This window comes from Gekko japonicus, unplaced genomic scaffold, assembly GCF_001447785.1.
Source record: "Gekko japonicus isolate JY-2015 unplaced genomic scaffold, Gekko_japonicus_V1.1 scaffold3641, whole genome shotgun sequence".
Taxonomy (NCBI): domain Eukaryota; kingdom Metazoa; phylum Chordata; class Lepidosauria; order Squamata; family Gekkonidae; genus Gekko; species Gekko japonicus.
This window is the reverse complement of record NW_015168768.1, coordinates 96,983-120,779: the sequence shown is the minus strand read 5'-3', so window position 1 is coordinate 120,779 and position 23,797 is coordinate 96,983. Positions and strand designations below refer to the sequence as shown.

Below are 23,797 nucleotides of genomic sequence, written 5' to 3'. Positions count from 1 at the left end.
AAAAATAATTTAAAAATTATATATATATATAAAAGAAACTCAATGGGCTCCTTAAAGACGAGTGACATATTCCAACGTGAGCTTTCTTGGAAAAAAGCTCACTTCTTCAGATACAATGGGGAGAAGTTAGAATTCCACAGAAGTATGCTATCTGAAGCAGTGAGCTGTCTCTCACAAAAGCTCATGCAGGAATAAATGTTGTAAAGCTTCAAGGTGCCACTGGACTTTCATCTTGTTTTGCTGGAAAAAATATGAATTCATAACCTGGTATTTAGTATACTCATTCTGGTTTACTTGTATTGTGTTTCTTTGTTGTTGTGAGCTATTGTGGGTCCCTTCAGGGCAAAAAGAGGGTATAAACACTAAAACAGATCTCTAAAATCCCGTTAATGGTGAAGCAATGTATTGGGGAAGGGGTTTAAGAACTCTCTGGCTTCGGTCCTAAGCCTTACTCCATTTTCACTACACACCTTTTAATAATAAATAAATAATCTTTCCATTTATTGATCGCTCAATCCATGCAGAGCTGCCGGCTCTGAGCGATTTACAGTTGCTCTTGAATTTCACATGGGACTAACAATGCTGGGGGTAAGGGAGGACAACACGTATCCTTAAATCACACACATTTCGTAGTCGACAGAGTTTGGTCGGCTGTAAGGTCCAGACGTGTTCCGGCAGCATTCCTTTTTTTCGGCGTCGCTTGATGTCGTCAGCATTGTCTCAGTCGCAGCGCACCACTGCCACCGTCCGGCCGAATGTTGCAGGGGTGGTCCTCCTGTCTGATACTAAGGGCTTCTGCTCCCGCTGATGTCCTTCAGTGAGCTGAAAAGCAGCTAGTGCTGGAGGAACGCACTTTGCGTCAGAGGGCTACTAACCCTGTAACAAAAGAGGGTTCAGGATCTGAGCCTCTTTTGCCAAGTTCTCTCTGTTTATGTCAGGAATCCATATCCTTGCTATACTTGCATCTTGCTCAGGAGTAAAACGCAACTGTAAATCCTTCTCATCATAGTTTTTGCGAATATTTGAGAACCGTAGAAGTAACTTAAGAACATAAGAGACGCCAATGTTGGATCAGGCCAAAGGCCCATCCAGTGTTATTTGATCCCCCCCCCCCCCAGATTTAACATTTTTATTTTGAGAGAACTAGAATACAAAGTTGCATAACAATACATCTTACAGAAATAGTAAACAACAGCAGGAGGACATCATTAAAACATAAAGCTTTGAAACATTCAAAAATAGAGACAAAAATTTGTAAGCCAAGCCAAACAAAGAAAACATAAATTTACAAAACAAGTCTAGAACCAGCGTATTCTTGCATTTAAACACAGGTTTACAGCATCAGTATTTCTAAAGACTAAAATTTGTAAGTCAAGTCAGATAGAGAAAACGTATAAATTTTTAAGACAAGTATAGAACCGATATATTCTCATCATAACAACAACATCGACAAAAAGGAGTTTATAACATTTAATACATCGATAGGATATGAACCATTTAGAAGCGATTCATTAGTAGAGATAAATTCAGTTACATGGAACCATGTGATCTTTCATGCATTCGACAGCTTTGTGAATTCTTCATTGTTGTCTTTACAAAAGTCACGTCTTAACTCTTCTTTTAAAACTTGACATGACTTCTGCAGGGTATGTAAATAAGTAAAAAGGGATTTTAAAAAGAGAGAGATTCTGTCCTGTGGGGTTTTTTTTGCACTTTCCAAATGTGCTGAATCTGTTGTTGGGAGAGATGTGTTAATGTCCATGACCTCTGCTCCTCTTTTGTCCTAGGAACCTTCACTGTACAGTTTTACGACGGAGTGATCCGGTGTCTTAAAAGGATGCATATCAAATCTATGCCAGAAGATGCCAAAGGGCAGGTAAGACAAGGTTCAGCTGATCTCTAAATTACATCACCAACCTAGTACTCCGCATTAATGTATTCAGAGCAATTACGCACGTCGGGTTTCCCCAAGTCAAACTATTTATACTTTCCATCCACAAAGAAGCACTGTAAAAGCCGGGTAAATAGATCCCTGTATCTTTCTTTTATCCTCTTGTACTCATGTTTGGTCAAAGTGTGGTACCTTGAGAAATCAGCCTTGACACAGGAGGCAAGTGTTTTCAATAGGCTTCCACAGAAGCCTGTATCCTGTCTCTCTGGTCAGCAAAGTTTGAAGTTTCCTTCCAACAGGAAAGGCTGTTCCAGTGGAGGAAGTCTTCTTAATCTAGAGGAAGATTTCAGACTTGGCTGAGTGGAGCGATGGGGTACCAGCAAAAGCTTTCACTCCTCCAGGAACAGCTGCAAACTCTACCAGCTAGAAGGAAAATCTGTCACGGGTCAGCCTGGAATTGTGGGGGTTTTTTCCCTGCAGGAGGAAAGGAGATTTATTGATTTAGGGAATTTATATCCTGCCAGAATCCTATCTGAGATGACCGAATTCTCCTAGCCTAACAACCACAAGCTTCTCCAATCATTGCCAACTTGTACAGATAGTCTCAGAGGGCAGCCATGTTGCTCTGCAGTAAGTTGCTTCCTCCCCGCCTCTCCCCACCCCTGCCTTCCTGGGGCCAGGGAGGGCCTTGGCGGGGCTTCCTCGCACTCCCGCCGGCCTTGCAGGTCCACCGCCGGGCCCCTGATGTCAGGGGGTGTGGCATATGCTAATGAGTTATGCTAATGAATCCCCCTAGCTCTTTTTCTACGAAACGACCCCTGGTCTCAGAGGGCAGCCATGTTGCTCTGCAGTAGAAGAGCTAGATTTGAATCCAATAACACCTTGGAGACCAGGAATGGATGTGGGGTGTGAACTTAGAAGCATAGAATCAGAGAGTTGGAAGAGACCTCCAGGGTCATCTAGTTCAGCCCCCCGCGCAATGCAGGAAATTCACAAATACCCCCCCCCAAATGACTGCTTTTCCATGCCCAGAAGATGACAAAAAAACCCCAAACCCTCCAGGATCCCCAGTCAAACTGGCCTGGAGAAAAAATGGCTTCCTTAACCCAAAGTGCCGACCAGCATTTCCCTGGGCGTGTAAGAAAGGGCCGCGAGAACTAAGCACTGAGGCAACCCTTCCTGCCCTCCCTCTCATCATACCTGATGAAGGGAGCCTTGACTCTCGAAGGCTTGTACTCCAAAACTCTTGTTGGTCTCTGAGGTGCTACTAGACTTGAATGTACGTTTACAGAGGGCCAGATCTTGGTGCAGGGAGGCATGCTGTGAGTGAGCTTGAGAGCCTTTGCTTGTAGATGGGCAGCGATCTGCTGGCTGTGCATGTGAGTCATGGATCCCTCCCACTTCTTTGCTGTCCTCGGGATTACTTCTGCCTTCTACGCTGGGTGTTCTAGCTGTGATTGAACCAAAGTGCTGTCTACTGTTAGAGAACTACAGATTGCCAGCATTACCGGCAGTCAGAAGGCAGGTCTGTGAAGCTGAATCTTAGTCTAGCTTCGCCACGGCTCAGTGGTAGGGAACCTCCTTGGCATGGAGAAGGCCTCATGTACAGTCCCCAGCCCCTTCTGCTAAAGGTGCTGCAGGGCTGGGGGAAGACCTGTTCCTGGAGAAGCGTTGCTAGCTAGAGTAGACAATACTGGGCTTGATGGACCAGTGTGCTGATATCTTCCTTTGGCCATGTGTTGCTATCTAAATCTCGGCCACGTGTTTTTTCAGACTTCAAAAGGAAGATGTGTCATGTTTTGGGCTGACAAGGCTCTGTAGGGTAACTCCGTAGGAAGGAAACATCTCATGCCAGATTTTTAGAGGCTACAGCAGCTACGCAATTCAGGAGCAGCAGTTAAGAGAGCCAGTTTGGCGTCGTGGTTAAGAGCGGCAGACTCTAATCTGGAGAACTGGCTTTGATTCCCCATTCATCCAAATAAAGCCAGCTGGGTGACCTTGGGTCAGTCATAGCTCTCGCAGAGCTCTCTTAGCCCCACCTACCTCACAGGGTGTCTGTTATGGGGAGAGGAAGGGAAGGTGATTATAAGCCGCCCCGAGAGCCAGTTTGCTGTAGTGGTTAAGTGTGCGGACTCTAATCTGGGAGAACCGGGTTTGATTCCCCACTCCTCCACTTGCACCTGCTGATGTGACCTTGGGTCAGTCACAAGCTCTGGCACAGCTGTCCTTGAAAAAGAGCAGTTTCTGTCAGAGTTCTCTCAGCCCCACCCACCTCACAGGGTGTCTGTTGTGGGGAGGGGAAGGGAAAGGAGTTTGTAAGCCGCTCTGAGACTCCAAGTGAAGGGCAGGGTATAAATCCAATCTCTTCTTCTTCTTCTCTTCCTTTGTGTAGCGAACGGTGGGGTACAAAACCAACCCTTCTTTTTCTTAACAGCAGTTGCTCATTCTTCAAGGGATCTTCCTCCTTAGGGGCTAAAAAGGAAGAGGAAACTTTGCATATCCATATCTTTGTCCTAAGAATGTTAATGAAAAAGGCCAGAACCCTGGGTTGGATCTGATAGTTTCGTGCTGTTGACATCCATGTGTTCTTCCAGCACAGGGGCCCTTCTGCTGAGAAAAAACACCTGGTATCAGCAGGAGGGACCTTGTGCCAGAGCAATGACTGGACACCAATGGAACCGCATCCTAGGATCCAGCCCCGTGACAGGTGTTCTGGGATTTTTGGTGGCCCTTGAGAAAGCAGTCTGTACCTGCTGAGTATCCCAGTAGAAGCCCACACACTGCCTGAAGTGGACTATCACATGGTAGAAGCTATGTAAGGTACTTGGCTTATTCAAATCAGGCTTTTGTAGTAACAGCTAGTTTTGTACTGCTCCACCAGATCTAACCTTGTCGCTGTGGTCTCATGTAACTTCTACTGTAAACTAGACTTACCTTCATATGAGTTCATATTACGAACCCCAAGCAGAGAAGGAAGAGGGTTTTTAGTGGTCTTTCAAATGTAATTTGTTATAGCTCTTTTTAGTATGTCCTTGTTTTCATAAAGCTGTGTTGGGGGCTGTGTTCCTCACTTGTCTCGTACTGTCGAGGTTGGTCTGCTCTTACACATATCCCTAAGTATTTATTTATTTATATTCATTTATTTATTCGATGTATACCCTGCCCCCTCCCCGCCAAAGCAGGCTCAGTGCTGCCAAATGGCTACTAGCCCTTGAGATCCAGGGTGCTCTTTTTTTAGCCAGGATTGGGCATAAAAATATTGTGCAGATTTGGTCATTGAGGGTGATAGGCGGGAATCTGTTTCTCTTTGCCCCACCTTTCCTGGCCTCCTTCAACATCTAAGCTGTTTCGTCTGTGGAGGAACCACTAGATTGTCTTGACGTTTCACTTCTTGCAAATCACTGGGACAACCTCAATGCATCTCTTGGCTGGGAATAGTTTAGACTCTTTCCTTACCGGTCTTTACCACTTCTGGTTTGATCGAGATGGTTTGATCGAGAGTTGCCTGAGTGGCCAGAGGAGACCCCAGGGGACCTTAATTTTGCTGCCCCACAGGATAATGCCACTCCCGTGGTCATTTTTGCATCTGAATGCAACAGATTCAGAGTTTGAGCGTCTTCTCTTGGAGATCCTGTAATGTCAAAACACACTTTTATGTGTCTCTAAAAGTAACATTGGGGCTGTGGCGGCTCAGGCGGTTAAGACGCTGAAATTGCAGACTGGAAGGTCAGTAGTTCAACAGTTCGAGACCTGAGTGCTGCATGACGGAGTGAGCTCCCGTCTCTGGTCCCAACTCCTGCCAGCCTAGCAGTTCGAAAGCAAGAAATTGCAAGTAGATAAATAGGTACCGCTTTGGTGGGAAGGTAACAGTGTTCTGTGTGCCTCGGCGTCTAGTCATGCCGGCCACATGACCACGGAAACGTCTTGGACAGCGCTGGCTCTTCGGCTTGGAAACGGAGATGAGTTGGATTCCCTAGAGTTGGATTCGACTGGCTTCCGAGCAAAGGAAACCTTTACCTGAAAGTAAGATTGGAGGCATTCCTTAGCTGTCAGGTGTGAAATGCATACTTGAAAACTGGCAGATGAACCAGTATAGCATAGTCGCAGGGGAGTTCTTGTTTGGCGGGGCTCCTTTGTGCAAATGACATTTAAACTTTGTCTAAACTTAGGTGGCATATTGTGTGTGTAGCCCTTGTGGCTATCTAACATGGGAATTTCCCCCCTGTATCTGAGCGTGCACAGTCTCAAAGAAACAGATGTGATCTAGGTATCCATAATAGTACCAGGGGTGTCAAACATAAGGCCCGGGGGCCAGAACTGGCAGCTAGCGCAAGGGAGGGAACAGGAGACTGCTTGGGGGGGGGGAGTGGGTGGAGCCATTCCTGTTGTGGCTTCAGCATGGCGGAACAACCTCTTCTGCAGCAGTCAAGCAGCATGGGAGCGTCTGCCTAGTGCTGCGCTGCTGGTTCTCCAGTCTTCCCATAGGGGTTTTTTCTTTGCACCCCCCTCCCAACCCATAGGGCCTTGCAGTGAGGATACACCAACTCAGAGCTTATTTATTTATTTATTATCAGGTTTATACCCCGCCTTCCCAGCCAGAGCCAGCTGAGGGCAGCTTACAGAAAGAATAAAACACACAATAGACAGTTTAGATAATCCTAAAAATCATATGAAACATTCTAACATTAAAAGGTGCTAACATTGATGATACTAATAAATAAAGAAATTGTAAAAGGATGGCGGCCAACCTTCAGTATGCCGTCCTAGCGGTCAGCCCATAAAGCTGGCATAGGCTGTTCTGTTGGCTTCAGGGGACAGGGTTCTCTATCGAGGCGGCTCCTCCTAATTGAAGGCCTGGCGGAAGAGCTCCGTCTTGCAGGCCCTGCGGAACTGCCTAAGGTCCCGCAGGGCCCTGATCTCTTCTGGGAGCTCATTCCACTTATCAGCCGCTTTCCTTTATGCAGTTTATAGCTCCGATACCTGGCATTACATTTATGGCATTCTTGGCCCGGCCCAACAAAGTGAAATTTATGTCAGATCCGGCCTTTGTTACAAATGAGTTTGACACCTCTGAAAGCAGTGGCTCTCAACTGAGAGTCAGTGTGGTGCAAGGGTTAGAGTTTCAGACTAGGATCTAGAGGATCCAGATTCAAATCCCCACTCTGCCATAGAAGTTTGCCGGGTAACCATTGGCCAGTCACACGCTCTCAGCCAACTTCACAGGGTTGTTGTAAGGATGAAATAGGGGAGAATGATGTAAACCTCTTTGGGGGTCCCAATTGGGGGGGAACAGGTGGGGTATAAAGGGGAGTAAATAGATAAAAGAATAGCCGTGACAACTGCAGCTCTATAAGGTGTTTAATGTTTGAATCATTGTGATATTGTTCATATATGTACACTTAAAAAAAAGTGGTTTAAGCATAACTTGTGGAAGAGCCCAGTGTGCAAGTATCCATAGCAAAAGAAATTAGGAATAAGTATGTTTAGGGTATAAGGTATTTAGGTAACTAAGACATGTTCCATCAAAGGAAAACTGTAACAAAAACTGAGGCAGGCGGAAGAGGGCAAGTAGTATTAAAAAGATAAATATAAAAGTGGCGCGAATGGAGTCAGCTGGTGGAGAGGCACCTGTGATAACTTGTTTCTTTCTCTCCCCCATGTCTGTGTTTTATCTTCGACATAATTAGGCGCGAGAGTGGGAGCAGATAGCACCGGAGCTGAGATTAGTGACGGATAACGAGCGGCATGAAGTGAGTTTTGAGGGATTTGAAGGAGAGGGAGGGCTCTTGGTACACAGGAAGCAGAAGCAGAGGAGGAACCGCGAAAACCCCGTTTGGGCCAGAAACGTCAGAAGAGGTGACAGTAGGTGGAACGAACGAGGAGCTGAGAGAGAGGTGTGGGGCAGAGCGGTGTAGATCTTCTGAAGGTGAGAGCAAGCGGTCTGATACTGTTTGGGGGGAACGGCTGGCGAGCGGAGATGGTTATCTGCTGTGCTCGGACAGGGTGACATTTCAGAAAAGAGAGCTAAGCTTTAATCGTAGCAGATTTTTTTTTTTAAATACAGGGAAGTTTCTTGTAGTTTCTGAAGGAGGTGGACTGAGTTGGTGGTGAAATGCTACTCCTTTTGGGCTTCCCTGCTTGTAAAAAGTGGCAGATCGTGAAATGGGATTCTAGCAAACTGGCTGAGGCTTTTTGGAGTAGCGTCCACTGTTGTAGCTGTGTTTGGTTTCTGCAGTTTCCTGCACTTTGATTTATGGCAGCGGTTCTCAAACATTCTGCATAAGACTTTGTACTCTGGTTCGTGTTTTTTTGCAAATAACAAAACATCACATACAGACCTTGTTCAGCTCTGGAATCAACTCTGGCTAACCGGAGAAGTCCTGTGTTGGGGGACTGCCTAGAGTGCATAATAGACCGGCAGTAATGTGGAATTTATTTTGGGAGAACTGTTATCAGAAAGGTGTTCTGGGTAAGTTTGTAAGCGGTGGGTCTTCAGCCATGTAGACACGAAGAAGAAATTACCTTGTGAATGTGGAGTGCTTAGACTAATAAGTTACTAGAAAGAAAGGGCAATGATTTTAGTCCATCAAGTTCCTTTGGTGAGAGCCTGCCAGACTTCCTATTTGAAGAAAGCATGTAGCAAAGTTTGGGAGTGTGCAGTTGCCTAACTTTGGCCCCGGTCACATGGGCTGGATATCGCAGGGGGGAGGTGTGGCTAATTGCCCCAGAAGAAACTAACGCGTGGCCGCCCGAGCACACGTCCCGGTCGAGGTCCCGTGGTTGGGGGAGATGCCAACCAGACGGGTATCCTGCAGCGTGGCACAGAAGATCGCACTAGCAATCGCTCTTTGTGCGCATGCGCTGTTGGGCGCTGTTGCGCAACCTGCGGAGACGGGCGTCGGATGCCACATAAGTCCACTGGAAACGCGATCAGACGCCCGCCCTTGGCCCGCGGTTTCCGGAAACTAGTACCTCGTAAGTACTAGTTTTTTAATCCACACCTTCGGCGGGGAGCCACGGGTTCGCCACAGGAGCACTACGCTTCCCAGATGTTGGGGTGTGATCGCGCCCGGAAAAATCCCGTGCCTCTCCCGCAGCAACTTTGCCGTGTGACTGGGGCCAGAGACTGGCTTCCCAAGCTGCGTCTCCTTCACAGTGCTTTCCGTTCAAGCACCGCAAAGCGGATACCGTACGTGCCGAACAAATACGTGCAAAATTCATTCGGATTATTGGCTGCTTCGTGTACTTTATTTTGGACACAGACAAGTAGTGCGTGTGACAAAGGAATGCAGAATAGAGTTATGATGATCTTCGTGCTGTATTTTTAAAGCCTTTTCTTCTACCTTTGGAGGGTCGATCCGAGGATCGTAAGACCTTTATACTTTTAGCCTCAAATAAGACCAACATAATTACATCTACCAGGTCTCTAGGAGGAGATGCTTTTTCTGACCACAGATTCCAGTGTATTTTATTTGGATTTGTGATGTAATGCCAATAAACGTCTGTGTGTGTGTGTGTGTGTGTGTGTGTGTGTGTGTGAGTTATGCCCAGGGTACCCGAATCTTGTCAGATCTCAGAAGCTAAACACAGTTGGACCAGGTTGGGTGGGACACCACAAAGGAAAATCCAGGATTGTGATGCCAGGGCATGCAGGGGCAAACCACCTCTGAACATCTGACCTACAGGGTTGCCGTAAGCCACCTGTGACTTGACAAGGGAAAATTGAGTCTGGAAAAGGAAGAGATCACTGGTTTCCGGCTCTGCCTTGTCTCAAGAAGAAGGAAATCAGGGGGGTGGGGTTTGCATCTTTTCCTGACAGTTTTTTCTCCTGGAGGCTTGTTATTAAAGGTACGTGTGCCAGAGGGACCGGAACTGGCCATGGCCCATTGTTTATGGGGAATCCAATTGCAACTGAATAAAACAGCCCTTCCCTTAGAATCTTTTCGGTGTTAGGGCTTCTGAATGAATTATGGACAGATGTGAAAATTAGCTGTGTTTTGAGGCATTGGGTTTCCATATATTTGTACGTGGAGAATGCTCGCATGAAGGGAATGCAACCCAGTGGGTGGATTTTGGTGGAGTGTGCTGTGGCCTTCCAAAAACTGGCAGCCTTTTTCATATTTCCTAAAAATGAGATTAAAACTGTTGAAAATGTTATGCATAGTGTTGATCTGTGGTGTAACACAAGAAGAAGAAGAAGAAAAAGGAAGAAGAGATTGGATTTATACCCCGCCCTTCACTACCCAAAGGAGTCTCAGAGCGGCTTACATCAGACACCCTGTGAGGTAGGTGGGGCTGAGAGAGCTCTGATAGAGACTGATCTTTTTCAAGAACAGCTCTGACAGAACCATGGCTTGCCCAAGGTCATCCAGCCAAGTGCAAGTGGAGGAGTGGGGAATCAAACCCAATTCTCCTAGATTAAAGTCCGCACACTTAACTACTACTACACCAAACTGGCTCTCAAGGTTGTGACTTTTGTAACCTTATGGCTGATACATTGTGTACACCAAGTGGTACTCCGTAATGTAAAGTTTAAATAAAATGAATGAGATATTTACATAGGTTAATTTTATTCATAAACAGATTCATCAACATTTTCTTCTTATTTATTCACAAATAAATGTATAGCCCACCTTTCTTCCCAACCAGGGCCACCAAGGCAGCTAAAAAACCCCAGATCATTATAAAACATAATGCAACCAATTAAAGCCAAAAGTAAAATACATATATAATAAAAACAAAAAAACCTAGCAATTAAAACATAGGGCAGGAAAGGAGAGAACTGTGACTGACCCAAGGTCACACCAGCAGCTGCATGCGGAGGAGTGGGGAAATCAAACCCAGTTCTCCCAGATTAGAGTCCGCGCTCCTGACCACTATACCGAACTGGTGTACGGATGTGTCGCTGGTGACCAAGATCAAGATAATTCACACCACAGTGTTCCCCATATGAATGGATGCGAAAGCTGGACAGTTAAGAAAGCTGACAGGAAGAAAGTAGGTCCCTTTGAAAAGTGATGTTGAAGGAGAGTTTTATGGCTATCATGGACCGCCAAAAAGAGAGATCAGTGGGTTCTAGATCAAATGAAGCCTGAATTCTCTTTAGAAGCTAAAATGATGAAATGGAGGCTGTTGAACATTCGTCACATTATGGGAAGAAAGAGTCACTGGAAAAAGACAGTAATGCCAGGAAGAGTTGAAGGCAGCAGAAGAAGAAGACCCAGCATGAGATGGACGGACTCGATCAAGGAAGCCACGGCCCTCAATTTGCAAGTCTTGAGTAAGGCGGTTAACGATAGGATGTTTTTGAGGTCATTAATTCATAAGGTCACCATAAGTAGGAAGTGACTTGACGGCACTTAACACAGAGACATTGTTAACAGGAATGGAATAGATTTTGTTCCCCATCTTGGTGGCAAGACTGGGTGCTTGAGGATGTCCTGAGCAGATAACATGTTGCTAAGTTGTATGCCGTTTTAACAAGCGTAATGTACAATTGGCTTGATCTAACCCTGTACTGGATATGTGGCAGCGTTGATTTATTCGGTAATAGGTGTCAAAGCTGGCTGACTAAGGTGCCCCCCATGTGGGGGTGGTGCTCAGGCTGCATGACACCTTGTAGAGGATAGTCATAGTGCTAGCCAAATTGCCTTAATTTCTTAATTAATATTGGGGAAGTTATTATTATTAATTGGCAATAGGCAAATTAGGGAGCGAACACCGTTGTATACAGAGGTCCCACCTTTCCAGTAGTCACCAGTAACAGACACGGAGACTGTATTCAGTATAATATAATGGGGAATTTCACATTACCCAATTTCACCCGGTTTCAAGCCAGTAATGATCCGTTTTGAAGTGAACGGGTATAGGGCTGCCATTTCACACATGGTTTTCCCCTTCCGGTAAAGAGCTGAATCTGAAGCAACATGTTGCTAAGTTGTATGCAGTTTTATCAAGTGTAATGTACAATTGGCTTGACCTGATCATTCTGATTGGCATTCCAATTTGGACCTTGATATAGAACAAAACACTCCATGCATTCCAATGGGATTGATGTAATGCTATTCCATTATAGCGCTATAACGCTCTAAAGCAAACGTTTAAAAAAAAGCTGGAGATTGCCCACGTGGGCGAAAAACGGTGGGAAAAAGCGCATTGGAACCGGGAGAGGAAACTGAGGAGTACTTGGAAGCGGTTGACAGGTAAAACGCTTCAGCCCCATTTCCTAAACGGGACAGAAGCAATTGTGTATGAAATGACAAATATATTCCAGAAGGGAACCGGTTCTCAAACGGTTCTGTCTGAAATGACAGACCAGAAACCGTTTGGGAACCGTTCCTCTTCCGGATTATATCGCCTGTCTGAAATTCCTCTGTCTTTTACTGAAAGAGTTTTATCATTCAAGCAATACAGAAGCACATACACACTTATACAGATTCTAGGAAATAAAGATAGACAATGAGCACATTTGCATTAGCAAGATACTCGTTGGTTTGGCAATACATTATCTGATCCTGAAGAGATGAAGTCTTCCAAATGGAAAAATAAGGGAATTCTAGAAAAATGAGGATTATGCTAGGAAAAGGGAGCGTGCAGACTGAACCAGCAGAAAGCATGTGGAGACTCTGGCTGCGCAGACCAAGAGTCTTAAGGCTAGGTGGGTGGCGAGGTAGCCACACGTTCAAGAGGCAGAGAGTATAGAGGTCGTTGGGGGGGGTGTAGAGAGAGAGACAGCAAGTCTCTGCGTGTCATCTTTTATCAGGCGACTTTAGGATGTGGGCTTAGCAAGTCCCCTCCCTTGGGATGACATAGGGGGGAGGTCTTGCTGTACCCCTCCTCTGAGACAGCCCCTCTGTGGTCCATTCCAAAAAGTCACGTAGGCTATGTAGGAAGAGGGTCTTAGTTGGGCAATATTGAATGTTAATTAAGCTAGTAACAGAGACACCTGGATGGCATGTTGAGTCATCTTTTAACACTGATTGTCCTCTTTGTCTTGAGGCTGCCGGAACCGGTTCTCCCAGGTGGGCAGCCCAGCCAATCCTTTTGTTAAGGGATTGTGGAAGATGTTCCTTTGTGTAGGCTTTACAGCAAGGAAGATATTGGGGCGGGGGAACACATCAGCTTTCTGGAACAGAATCACTTAATGGTGTTGTGACTCCATTGTTTAACCAAGGCCCCGGCCACACGGGCAGGAAACTGCGGGGGGGGGAAGCGTGGCAGTTTGCCCTGGGGCAAACTAATGCGTGGTAAAGAGATCAGACCTCCCGTTGAGGTACCGTGGGAAGGGAGAGGTGCTGATCGCAAGACAATTCCGCGCGCAAAAAAAACGCGCGGTGCGGCAAACTGGATGGTTTTTTTTCCGTGTACACCACGACTGCGCATGCTCCGTTGGGTGCTTGTGCGCATCCATGGAGATGTGGGGGAAAAAAACTTTTTCGCAAGGGAACATGGGCGGGCGCCGGATGCCTCCGGAAACGCAATCAGACGCCTGCCCTTGCCTCCGAGGTACTAGTTTTTTGTTGCGTGTTTTCGGCGGGAAGCCTCAGTTGAGCCACGGAAGTGCTACGCTTCCCAGATGTGCCGGTGAGATCGCGCCCGGAAACTCCGCCTGTCTTCCATCGCTCTAGCGTGGCTAATGCTCCGTGTGACCGCAGCCCAGCAATGGCAAGCTGGCTGCTTGTGTAGTGCTTGTGGTGTGTACAGGAAAAGTCTCTGGAACAGGGCAACTCTTGGAAACCATGGGAGCATCATCTCAGGCATCTGCTAGTGTGTGTGTCTGGCATGTCACTCTGGTTACCTGGCATCATAGTCCTTTTACACCCTGGTGCACAGTTCATAATTCATAAGAGAGCAAAAAGTTTCTTGCTGGCTAACAGTAGATGGCTTTTCATCAATGAGCCACTTCCCTATAATGTGACTTCAGTAAGGATTTGTTGCATCCTGAAGTGTGCCACTGTATCCCAGGGTGGCCTTCTAATCCGCCATCATTTGATATCTGCCGGTCTTTAGTGGACTGGAACATAGTTTGTGGGACTTTTTCCAGAGAAGCCTGTTTTTAGGTATCACGAGTCTGCCAAGAAAGTTCTTCTGTTGTGATGCCAAGGCAGAGTTTGTGAGTGTTAATGTCCCCCCCCCCCAATGTTAATGTTTTTCTGACATTTTTTTCCAATAATGTATTATTGAAATACAATAGCTATTAGCCACAAGGTATAGGTCCATCAGTGGCTATTAGCTACAAGGTGTAGATAGGAACTCTCCGTCTGGGGCAAGTGATGCACTGTATTCTTGGTGCTTGGGGGCCAACAGTGGGAGGGCTTCTAGTGTCCTGGCCCCACTGCTGAGCCTCCTGATGGCACCTGGTATTTTTGGCCACTGTGTGACAAAGTGTTGGACTGGATGGGCCATTGGCCTGATCCAACATGGGCTTCTCTCTTATGTTCTTATGTACTATTTCTCTTCCTTTCTTGGCCTGATTTTTGAAGATGTATCTTGTTCCCCCTTGATTGCCCCCCAAAGCATCTATGTAAGGTATTCATATTTTAGTGAGGAAAAGGGTCTGGGCTGGCCCAGGTTAGCTGGACCTCATCAGAAGCTGTGCCGGGTTGCCCGGATTAGTACTTGGCTGATCGATCACTCAGGAAGTCCTGCGTCTTTATGCAGAGACAGGCAATAACAAACCACCTTTGAACATCTCTTGCCTCGCAAGCCCTACGGGTTTGCCATAAGTCAGCTGCAACTCGATGTCACTTTCCACCAACAACACTTCAAGCCCCTGACCTCAGATGTGACTCAGGATTCTGTTCTCTGAATGCAACCCATTTATTTTTCGGATTGTCTAACTTTGAGTGTTTGTGCTCAGTGGGCCATCTTTCCCATTCCTTAGTGTAGCTTTCTGATGCCATTAGAATTGCTTTGCTCGGTCAGTTTAACATTCCTAAAGAAATGGCGGGCAACTTATTTGCCATCCAGGGTCCCACTGGAATTATGTAACTGTGCAGTGAATGTCGTTAACTAAAGTTAATGCTGTTAACTACAGTTAAGTGACATCATAATTAATGTATAAAGGACACCAAATTCCAGTCAATGTTATGTATTTCTCAAGGTTCTTCTGAAATTAACCTAAAATGTTGGACCTTGGCCATTGAACGATCTTGTCGCTGTGGATCAGAAATGAAGAAAAGTCTGAAACGCTTCTTAAAATTGCCTTGTTGTTTCTGATTTTTTAAGTGGAGCTGCCATTAACTGTCAGATACGCCTCATGTGACCTCATCTGAAGTCTTGTATGTAGGGTTCCCAACTCCGCCCTGGCAAATACCATATTTTGGGGGCAGAGTTTGGGGAAGATGTCACTTCTGGGTTGACCCTCTGGCTGTCTCCCCTAGTCTCTGTGGTAGGTTCCTAGAGCATCACCCTTTGGAGGCTTTCCCCCCCTGTTCCTCAGCAGCGGGGATTTGGGTGCTAGTGACTGGTAATTCCTCACCTTGCATGACTAAATGGGAATCCTACTCATGTGTCATCTTCTCATGTGTCATCTTCTGTCAGTATTCAGCGGTATTCAACACCAATTTGAGGAAGTGGTCTGATTTTAGGTGAGACTGGTTTGGTTGGTAGTAGATCATTCAGATTACGTCAGAGTTAAGCCAAAGAGACATTGGTTACAATTTTTGGCCTGCATCTTGTGCTTTCAGCTGCCATTATGGAGAGCGTAGACGTTCCACAAGCCATATTTATTTGCGTGTCCTGGTTTCTTCTTCCAAGTGGCGTGCTGGATGGAGTTGCAGAAAGTCGTAAGATAGGAGTAGCATCAGTGACTGGGAGGAGAATAAGCACCTGCAGTCCTGTCATGAAGCCGAGTCTGTCGCAGTTGAATTGCAAGGAACCGGCAGGTTTTTAAGAATCCCTTCCCAGCAGTGCTGGACCGAAATGAGTTGCGACTTAGGGGTATCAAAAATACGGTCTATTGGCCAGAACTGGCTCATCCAGAGCTCTTATCCAGCCTGCAAGCAGCTGGTCATTGCCTTTATTGCCAGGTGACAGAGGCTGTGCATTATGTCCCTGTTCCTGTCCCAGTACTAATGCATAACAGGCAGTGGAAGCGGGAGGGTGGGCCTCAGGGAGACACTGTATGGAAATTCCTTAAGAATGTTAATGTTTTAAGCATGTGTGTATTTTGACTAAAAATAATATTGCTAATTGGGTTTACTGGCATCCTTTATAAAGTTTATATCTCCCATACCTGGCATTGCATTTTATGGAAAGCCTGGCCTGGCCCAACAAAGTGACATTTATGTCAGATCCAGCCATCATAACAAATTAGTTTGACACCTCTGGCATAGGCCACCTGCTCTCTGGTACCTGGCTTTACTGGGCTTCCAACTTAAGGTGTCAAAGGTGCACCTTAAGTCTAAGGCATGTGATGCTGTGAACCTTCAGTTTCGGTAATGGGCACTCTCGGACATGAAGCTGGAAAAGTCATCTAGTCAGGCTACCTGCCTCAGGAGCTGAGCCTAACTAAACACAGGGCTATTTTTGGGCAGGAACGCACAGAAACAGAGTTCCGGCTAGCTCCCAAGTTGGCCACGCCCAGCAGGAACTCATTAGCATAATAGGCCACACCCAACAGCAGGAACTCATTAGGATTGGCTACATTAGGGGTGTGTGGCCTAACATGCAATGGAGTTCCAGTTACAAAAAAAGCCCTGGGTTTTGACAACAAACAAGGTAAAGAGAATAAGAAGCAAAAGGTGGGTGTGGCTGGATAACCACACTTCTGGTAACATGGGGGTGCGGCCTAATGTGCTAATGAGCTGTGCTGTCAGGGGTGTGGCCCAATATGCTGATGTGTTCCTGCTGTTGGGTGTGGCCTATTATGCTAATGAGTTCCTGCTGGGCTTTTTCTACAAAAAGAGCCCTGAAAACGTATGACTGGATCTTTCTCCACTTTGGACGTAAAGGCTTTTAGTGATAAGGAATTCATCACTCCCCCAGTCATCTCTTCTGTTGCCAAACCATTCTTACTTGCTGGTTTCTTCCCAGTGGCCAGCTGAAATCTTTTCAGCTACAGTTGGAGCCCATTCACTTTTATCTGCTCGAGGCAAAGAGAATTACTCCAGTTTTTTTCCCCTTTAGTAGCTACTCCTCTGCTTCCCAGGATACCTGGAAAGATATGACCGTGCTTGGTATCATGTATAAATTTATAATACAGCCATATGCACTGGTCCTGTATTGTTTCATGATTTCCCTTTCTAATAAGAAGCGCTTGAAGCACAAATGATATTTTTGCTGTCTGCAGAGTGCTGGGCGTGGCTGTAAAGTAACTTCATGAAGGAACTTTTTTTTTTAAGTGAGGGAAGAGGTGAGAAGTCAAAGAACTAGAAGTTGGATGTCATAAGAACCCTGCTGGATGAGACCATTGGACCATCTGAGTCCAGCATACGTTTTTACACAGCAGCTGACTAGTAGCCATATGGGGTATAGTGACCAAGACCTTCTCCTGATGTTAACTCCTAAAATATTAGTATTCAGAGGGTTGGTGCCTTTTTATCTGGAGGTTCCCCGTAGGCACCATGGTTAATGGTCCATTCTCCATGAACCTAATTACTTTGTAAAACCATCTATGCTTGTGGTCATTACAATATCCACTGGCAGAAAAATTCCAGAATTTGATTACTCATGGGATAAAGAAATGTTTCCTGTTATGTATCTTATACCTGTTGCCCATTAACTTTATTGGGTGCCCCCATGTTTTCTAGTATAATGGGGGGGAGAGAACAAGTGCCATCTGTGTCCTTTCCATCCGATGCACAATTTTATAAAACTCCATCATATCCCCACTAATTTAACCCTTTTGCTAAACTGAAAGTCCCAGACTCCTACCCCTTCCTCAGAGGAAAGGCACTCCAATCCTTTAATTATTTTGGTTGCCCTTTTCTGCGCTTCTTCCATCTCTAGTCTCCTTTTTGTAGTCCAGTGACCAGAATCGTACATGGGACCAGAGGTCATTTCGGGGGGGAACGTGGGGGATCGCAGTTCCCCCAGGTGAGGTGCAGGGGGGCGGGGCACATGATGAAGCCCCGCCCCCTGCTTCCGGCCGCCCCGCTTCCAGCCCTCATTCAGCCAGGAGGAGGCAGGAGAAGAGGGAGGGTAAGTTGCTTCCTCCCCGCCTCTCCCCACCCCCGCCTGCCTGGGGCCAGGGAGGGCCTTGGTGGGGCTTCCTCGCACTCCCGCTGGCCTTGCAGGTCCACCGCCGGGCCCCTGATGTCAGGGGGTGTGGCATATGCTAATGAGTTATGCTAATGAGTTCCCCTAGCTCTTTTTCTACGAAATGACCCCTGCATGGGACTCCAAATGAAACCATGCCATAGATCTATATAAGGCTACTTACTCTACTAGCGGTCTTATTTTGGATCCTTTCTCTAAAAGTGCCCAGTTAGCCTTTTTCATCACTGCTGCACACTGAGTTGGTATTTTCATTGAGCTGTCCACTGCTGCCCCAAGATCTCTTTCTCTCTCAGCCAGCCCCCATCAACACATTTACAGTTATCTGTCCTGCATCTATTGCCCATCAACTTCGTTTGGTATATGGTTACCCACTCACTGAATCGACAGGTCCTCCTGGAGTTCTTCACAATCCATTTTGGTTTCTTTGCCCTGGAGAGGTCTGTGATTGTACAAGTCGGCTGACTGAAGCCACAACAGTGGGATTTGTCTAAGTGCACGTCGCGACCAGAATAAGATTTCAGGAGCAAGTCCTTTAGTACAGGTGTGGTGGCTCAGTGGTTGAGACACTGAACTGGAAGGTTGGTAGTTCAGCAGTTCAAGACCCGAGTGCCGTCTCTGATCCCAACTCCTGCCATCCTAGGAGTTCTAAAGCAAGAAATTGCAAGTAGATAAATAGGTACCGCTTCGGTGGGAAGGTAACGGCATTCTGTGCGCCTCGGCATCTAGTCATGCCGGCCACATGACCACGGAAACGTCTTCGGACAGTGCTGGCTCTTTGGCTTGAAAACGGAGATGAGCACCGCCCCCTAGAGTCGGATTCGCCTGCCTTTGAGCGAGGGAAACCTTTAAAGAACTAGTTGTAAGTAATGCACTCATCCCACCCTCCAGGACAGCTTGAGCATTGTTTCCCAAAAGGAGAAAGCTTTTTTTCTTTCCCGTCTGTCAGTCGCATGATCCCCCTGCCCCCCTTTATTCTTAGTCTTTTTGCTGTAGGCCTTTTTTCTGCTGCCAATCTTTACACGCTCACCCTTATGTCAGGCACTTTGTATGGGGTAACTGGGTGGACATAACTAGCACTACAAGTTATACATGAAAGTACGCTAAGCAGTGTGTTAGGTTAGCTGGTGGAGGCCTGATCTGCTTTACTCTAATAAAATACTACAGAACGGGAGGGGCTGTGGCCCGGTGGCAGAGCATCTGCTTTGCGTGCAGAAGGTCCCAGGTTCAACCTCCAGTAGAAAGGATCAGGTGATATGAAAGACCTTGATTCCCCACACCTCCACTTGCAGCTGCTGGATGACCTTGGGCAAGCCATAGTTCTGTCGGAGCGGTTCTCTCAAGGACAGTTCTGTCAAGAGCTCTCTCAGCCCCACCTACCTCACAGGGTGTCTGTTGTGGGGAGAGAAAGGGAAAGGAGTTTGTAAGCCGCTCTGAGACTCCGAGTGAAGGGTTGGGTATAAATCCAATTATCTCCTCCTCCTCCTCCTCCAGAAGTATAGATAGGAAAGTGGTTTCTGCTCTAAAGGTATATGTAACTTAAGAGATATAAACGCACATGCACTGTCTTTATGCAATGTAACTATCCTGTGATGTTTGCTGTTTCGATGAGGAAAATAGGAGTCTGTCCTGAGGCACGGAGTTGGGATGCTTTTCTTTCCATCCATGTCTTTGCTGGTTGTAAAATGGAAATCACTCTAAATGTGGAGGCTCTTGCAGGGGGATTAACAGCTGGTGACCTTTGCATGAAGTTACCGTGCAGCTCCATTACCAAACGAGAATTGCCTTGGTGCAGGCACAGAGAGGTTTGTGGGTAATAATGTACGTTGAGCGTCTGTCCCTGCAGATGCATCACTTCTTTTGTTGCTTCCCCCGTAAAGATCCCTGAGTTCTGTGTGATAGTTGCAAGACACCTACACGGACCTGAGATCCTATCCCTGCTGCAGCAGGCTGAAAGAGTAGGAGAAGGAAAATGGAGAGGGAGGGAGCTTGGTCGGTGGTCAGTGTTTCACTAGCTGCTTTGGATATTTTCCTTCCAAAAAGCGGTGCAAGAACCTGGCTGTGGATAAGGATGTTTGTTTCATTTGGCTAAGAGTGATCTTTTATTGTTGATCCTTGAGGAAAAAGTTGCCATCAGGACTCTGATTTTGTTGGGCCCTTCTCACTTCTCCTCCTTCTTGTCATCCAAAAAAGGGTCCTTCCTGCCATTCACATGAGGCTTGTCTCCAATGCAAGGGCTAAGAGCAGAAGGGGCAGGATAGGGCATAATTGCCCATAAACTCATCATGTTCACGGGGAGCAGTAGAAGCCTTTGAGAGAAACAAGCCTTTCCGTTTAACCCAGCTCTCTGGCTATTTATTCAGGACCTCTCAATAATTAACTAAAAGTACTTGAGTACAAACAATCTGGTTGCCTTAGTGTTCAGGTCTTCGAAAGAACAGAAGCCACCCATTAGGGTTTTCCCACTAAAATCCCCAGTCCAGAATTACTTGTTTTGAACTGTGTCATTTTTGCACCATGTATGGTGCACCATGGGAGCCAGTTTGGTGTAGTGGTTAAGTGCGCGGACTCTAATCTGGGAGAACCGGGTTTGATTCCCCACTCCTTCACTTGCACCTGCTGATGTGACCTTGGTTCAGTCACAAGCTCTGGCACCTTGGCACAGCTGTTTTTTGAGAAAGAGCAGTTTGTGTCAGAGCTCTCTCAGCCCCACCCACCTCACAGGGTGTCTGTTGTGGGGAGGGGAAGGAGTTTGTAAGCCGCTCTGAGACTCCAAGTGAAGGGCGGGGTATAAATCCAATCTCCTCTTCTTCTTCTTCTTCTTCTTCTTCTTCTTCTTCTTCTTCTTCTTCTTCTTCTTCTATTAAGGCTTAGTAAAGTCACTTGTAACAACGTTCCGTGCGCCTTGGTGTTTAGTCATGCCGGCCACATGACCACAGAAACGTCTTCGGACAGCGCTGGCTCTTCGGCTTTGAAACGGAGATGAGCACCCCAACCCTGGACTCGGATTCGACTGGCTTTCGAGCAAGGGAACCTTTACCTTTACTTTAAAGTCACTTGAGACATCTTCCAAGTCCCAGCATTCCCCTCCCCCCCGCTCAGAGACCTCTTTTCTCTTTCCTTACTGGGAATTGTTTCCAAAACTTGGCTCATCATGCTCTCTCCTTACATTCCAAGGGTTTTTTGGGGGGGATGCTTCAGAACGGAAGCCTCTGGCCATGTAACTGGAGCCAGAACGTAGCCCCACAGTGTACTTTTTGAAACTGTCTGAGTTTTTGCAGTGGCCTAGCCCCTCCTCTCACATGATGTCATGTGTGTCTTGCTCCCCTTTTTTCAATGACGGGTAGCCTGGTTTGGGACCCCAACTTTGGATAGTGACCTTTACCTGTAGCCCACGTGGATAGGTAGCCATAGGCGGCTCTGCTTTGCCTTCTTTACCTTTTTGGGGCGTAGTCTCCCCATCCTGAGTGATGCACTTTGCACACTGCCTGTGGCCATTTAGCATAGTTGTATATTCACATGGGCATCCTACTATTGAGTAGCTTTTCTGTAACCTTGATCTAATCATGACTGCTTAAGTGTAGTAACTATTTCCCTCAGTAATTCCCTGATTTCACCGTATCTGAAGTCTCTGCTTCCAGAAGTGTGCAAGAGGCCATGTCACTTCATCAAAGAGCCAGTGTAATGTAGTGGTTAAGAACAGTGGACTCTCTAATCTGTAGAACCGGGTTTGATTCCCGACTCCTCCACATGAAACCAGCTGGGTGACCTTGGGTCAATCACAGTTCTCTCAGAACTCTCTCAGCCCTACCTACCTCACAGGGTGTCTGTTGTGAGGAGAGGAAGGGAAGGCGATTGTAAGCCACTCTGAGACTCCTTAGGATAGTGAAGAGCAGGGTATAAAACCAATTATTCTTCTCCTTCTCCTCCTCCCCATCTGTTCATAACATTGCCCAGACTGGGTGTGTTCTTATAGCCAGGTGAAACCCTAACTAGTGGATCCTTCTATCTAAGAGTGAGATGTGGTGAATGGGAAGTAGCCTCACGTTCAAGCTGTTTGTTCTACTGTTAATTAGAAAGTGGGCCACATTCTCTCCCACATGTGTGTGGCTATACAGATCCTTCAGATTAGGTACAATAACATAAAATATAACAGGAATATCAGCATGTCACTGCTTCAGTTGAAGGCTGGCCTTAGTTGGGGAGCGGGGCGGGAGAGATAGTAATAGATCGTCGAGTGTTCTTGTAGTTTCATCGCATTCACGGAATATGTAGATAAAATGGCTAAAGGCCATGACGACGTGCAGATGTGTAGACAGCATTTTGTAGATTTTACGAAGCTCTGTAAGTGGTACATGCACACAAGATTGTAGGATAGCATATTGTTGGTTTATATCAGTGGTTCCCAAACCTATTCGGCCTACCGCCCCCTTTTCAGATATCTACCTTCAAGAAGTGGACAAAAAGATGCAGTTTGTAGATCTGCATCTGGATCGTTCCAGCCCACCTGGATCGTTCCAGTGCCCCAGTGGTTTACATAGTCGTTTCTATATGTTTTTAAGCATATAACGTCTATTTCGTGTTTACTGTTTTGCGTGAAAAAAATTAAAAATGCAGATCTTGAATATTCCACGTTTTCCCTTCCCCAACAACTTTCTTTATAAAAGGGTTCCGTTTGCAGCTGGATTTCCTTTTAACCAAACAAGCGGTTCATCTCCTCTCTCTCCTTTTTCCTCTCTCCCCATCTTTGAAGGACTGGATAGCTTTGGTCAAAGCTGCAGCAGTGGCAGCAGCCAAAAATAAAGCTGGAGGTAAACCGCGGACCAGCGTGAACAGCAATAAAGACAAAGAGGAGAGAAAGTGGTTTAAAATACCTTCAAAGAAGGATGAATCATCCACCTCCACAATTGTCCAGGAAGTCCAGAAGAAGGAAGAGCAGCCTACATCCAGTGAGACATTTGGTACAAATGAAATTGCTCTTCCCCCTGCCCCGCAAAGAAGTGAAAGAAGTGAATTGGTAGCTGCCTACGGCACCCAGGGAAGGTTTGCATAGGGATGGGTACGAACCGAATTACGAACTGAAATCTCTCCTTATATATAATTGAATAGTGGGTGCCAAAGTTCTAATTCTAAAATGCACTCCCTTAGTGTATGGCTGATGGCACTGCTCCTCAGCATATATCGCCACCAATCAGAAGGCAAAGCCCGGGTCCCGCCCACACCACAACTGCTGCGACAACCGCTTTTGTAGATGGAAGCAAGTTTGACTTCCCTCCATTCCCAACCTCAAACCCCCCCCCCCCCAAGGCAGTTGGAATGTCAGTTGCATATGGAACCTGCTGTATTCTGGTGCTGTGCAGGTCCCAGGTTCATGTTTTAAAAGCAGACTAATACTGTTTGCCCAAAGCCAGAGCACTCTCCCAGAGCCTCTTTCTAGATCTCGTTGTATTTATTTCCACAACGGGCCTTATTTCTAGTTCATCATAAAGCAGGCCCAGTTCTTTGTTTGCGAACCTTGGTTCGTGCCATTCCACCTCCATGAACTTCCCACGAACCTCCCAGGTGGCTTTGTGAGGTTCACGTGGTTCGTGTTGGCAGACATGCTGGTGCCGGCAGTGGGGTGACTAAGTAAAGAAACTAAGTAAAGAAACTTTAAATGCCTTCTGAGTTTACTTGTGACTTGTGCCA

The 23,797-nt window shown here is 46.5% G+C and overlaps 1 protein-coding gene across 1 annotated transcript in view; it reads left to right on the top strand.

Annotated features, from left to right (window-relative positions):
- PHF20L1 (PHD finger protein 20-like 1) overlaps positions 1-23,797 on the top strand; it is a 70,986-nt gene that overhangs the window by 3,099 nt on the left and 44,090 nt on the right. The window contains exons 4-6 of the mRNA XM_015415667.1: positions 1,788-1,876; positions 7,579-7,641; positions 22,863-23,070. Coding sequence (XP_015271153.1) covers positions 1,788-1,876; positions 7,579-7,641; positions 22,863-23,070 — 360 coding nt within the window. The remainder of the gene's footprint in view (positions 1-1,787; positions 1,877-7,578; positions 7,642-22,862; positions 23,071-23,797) is intronic.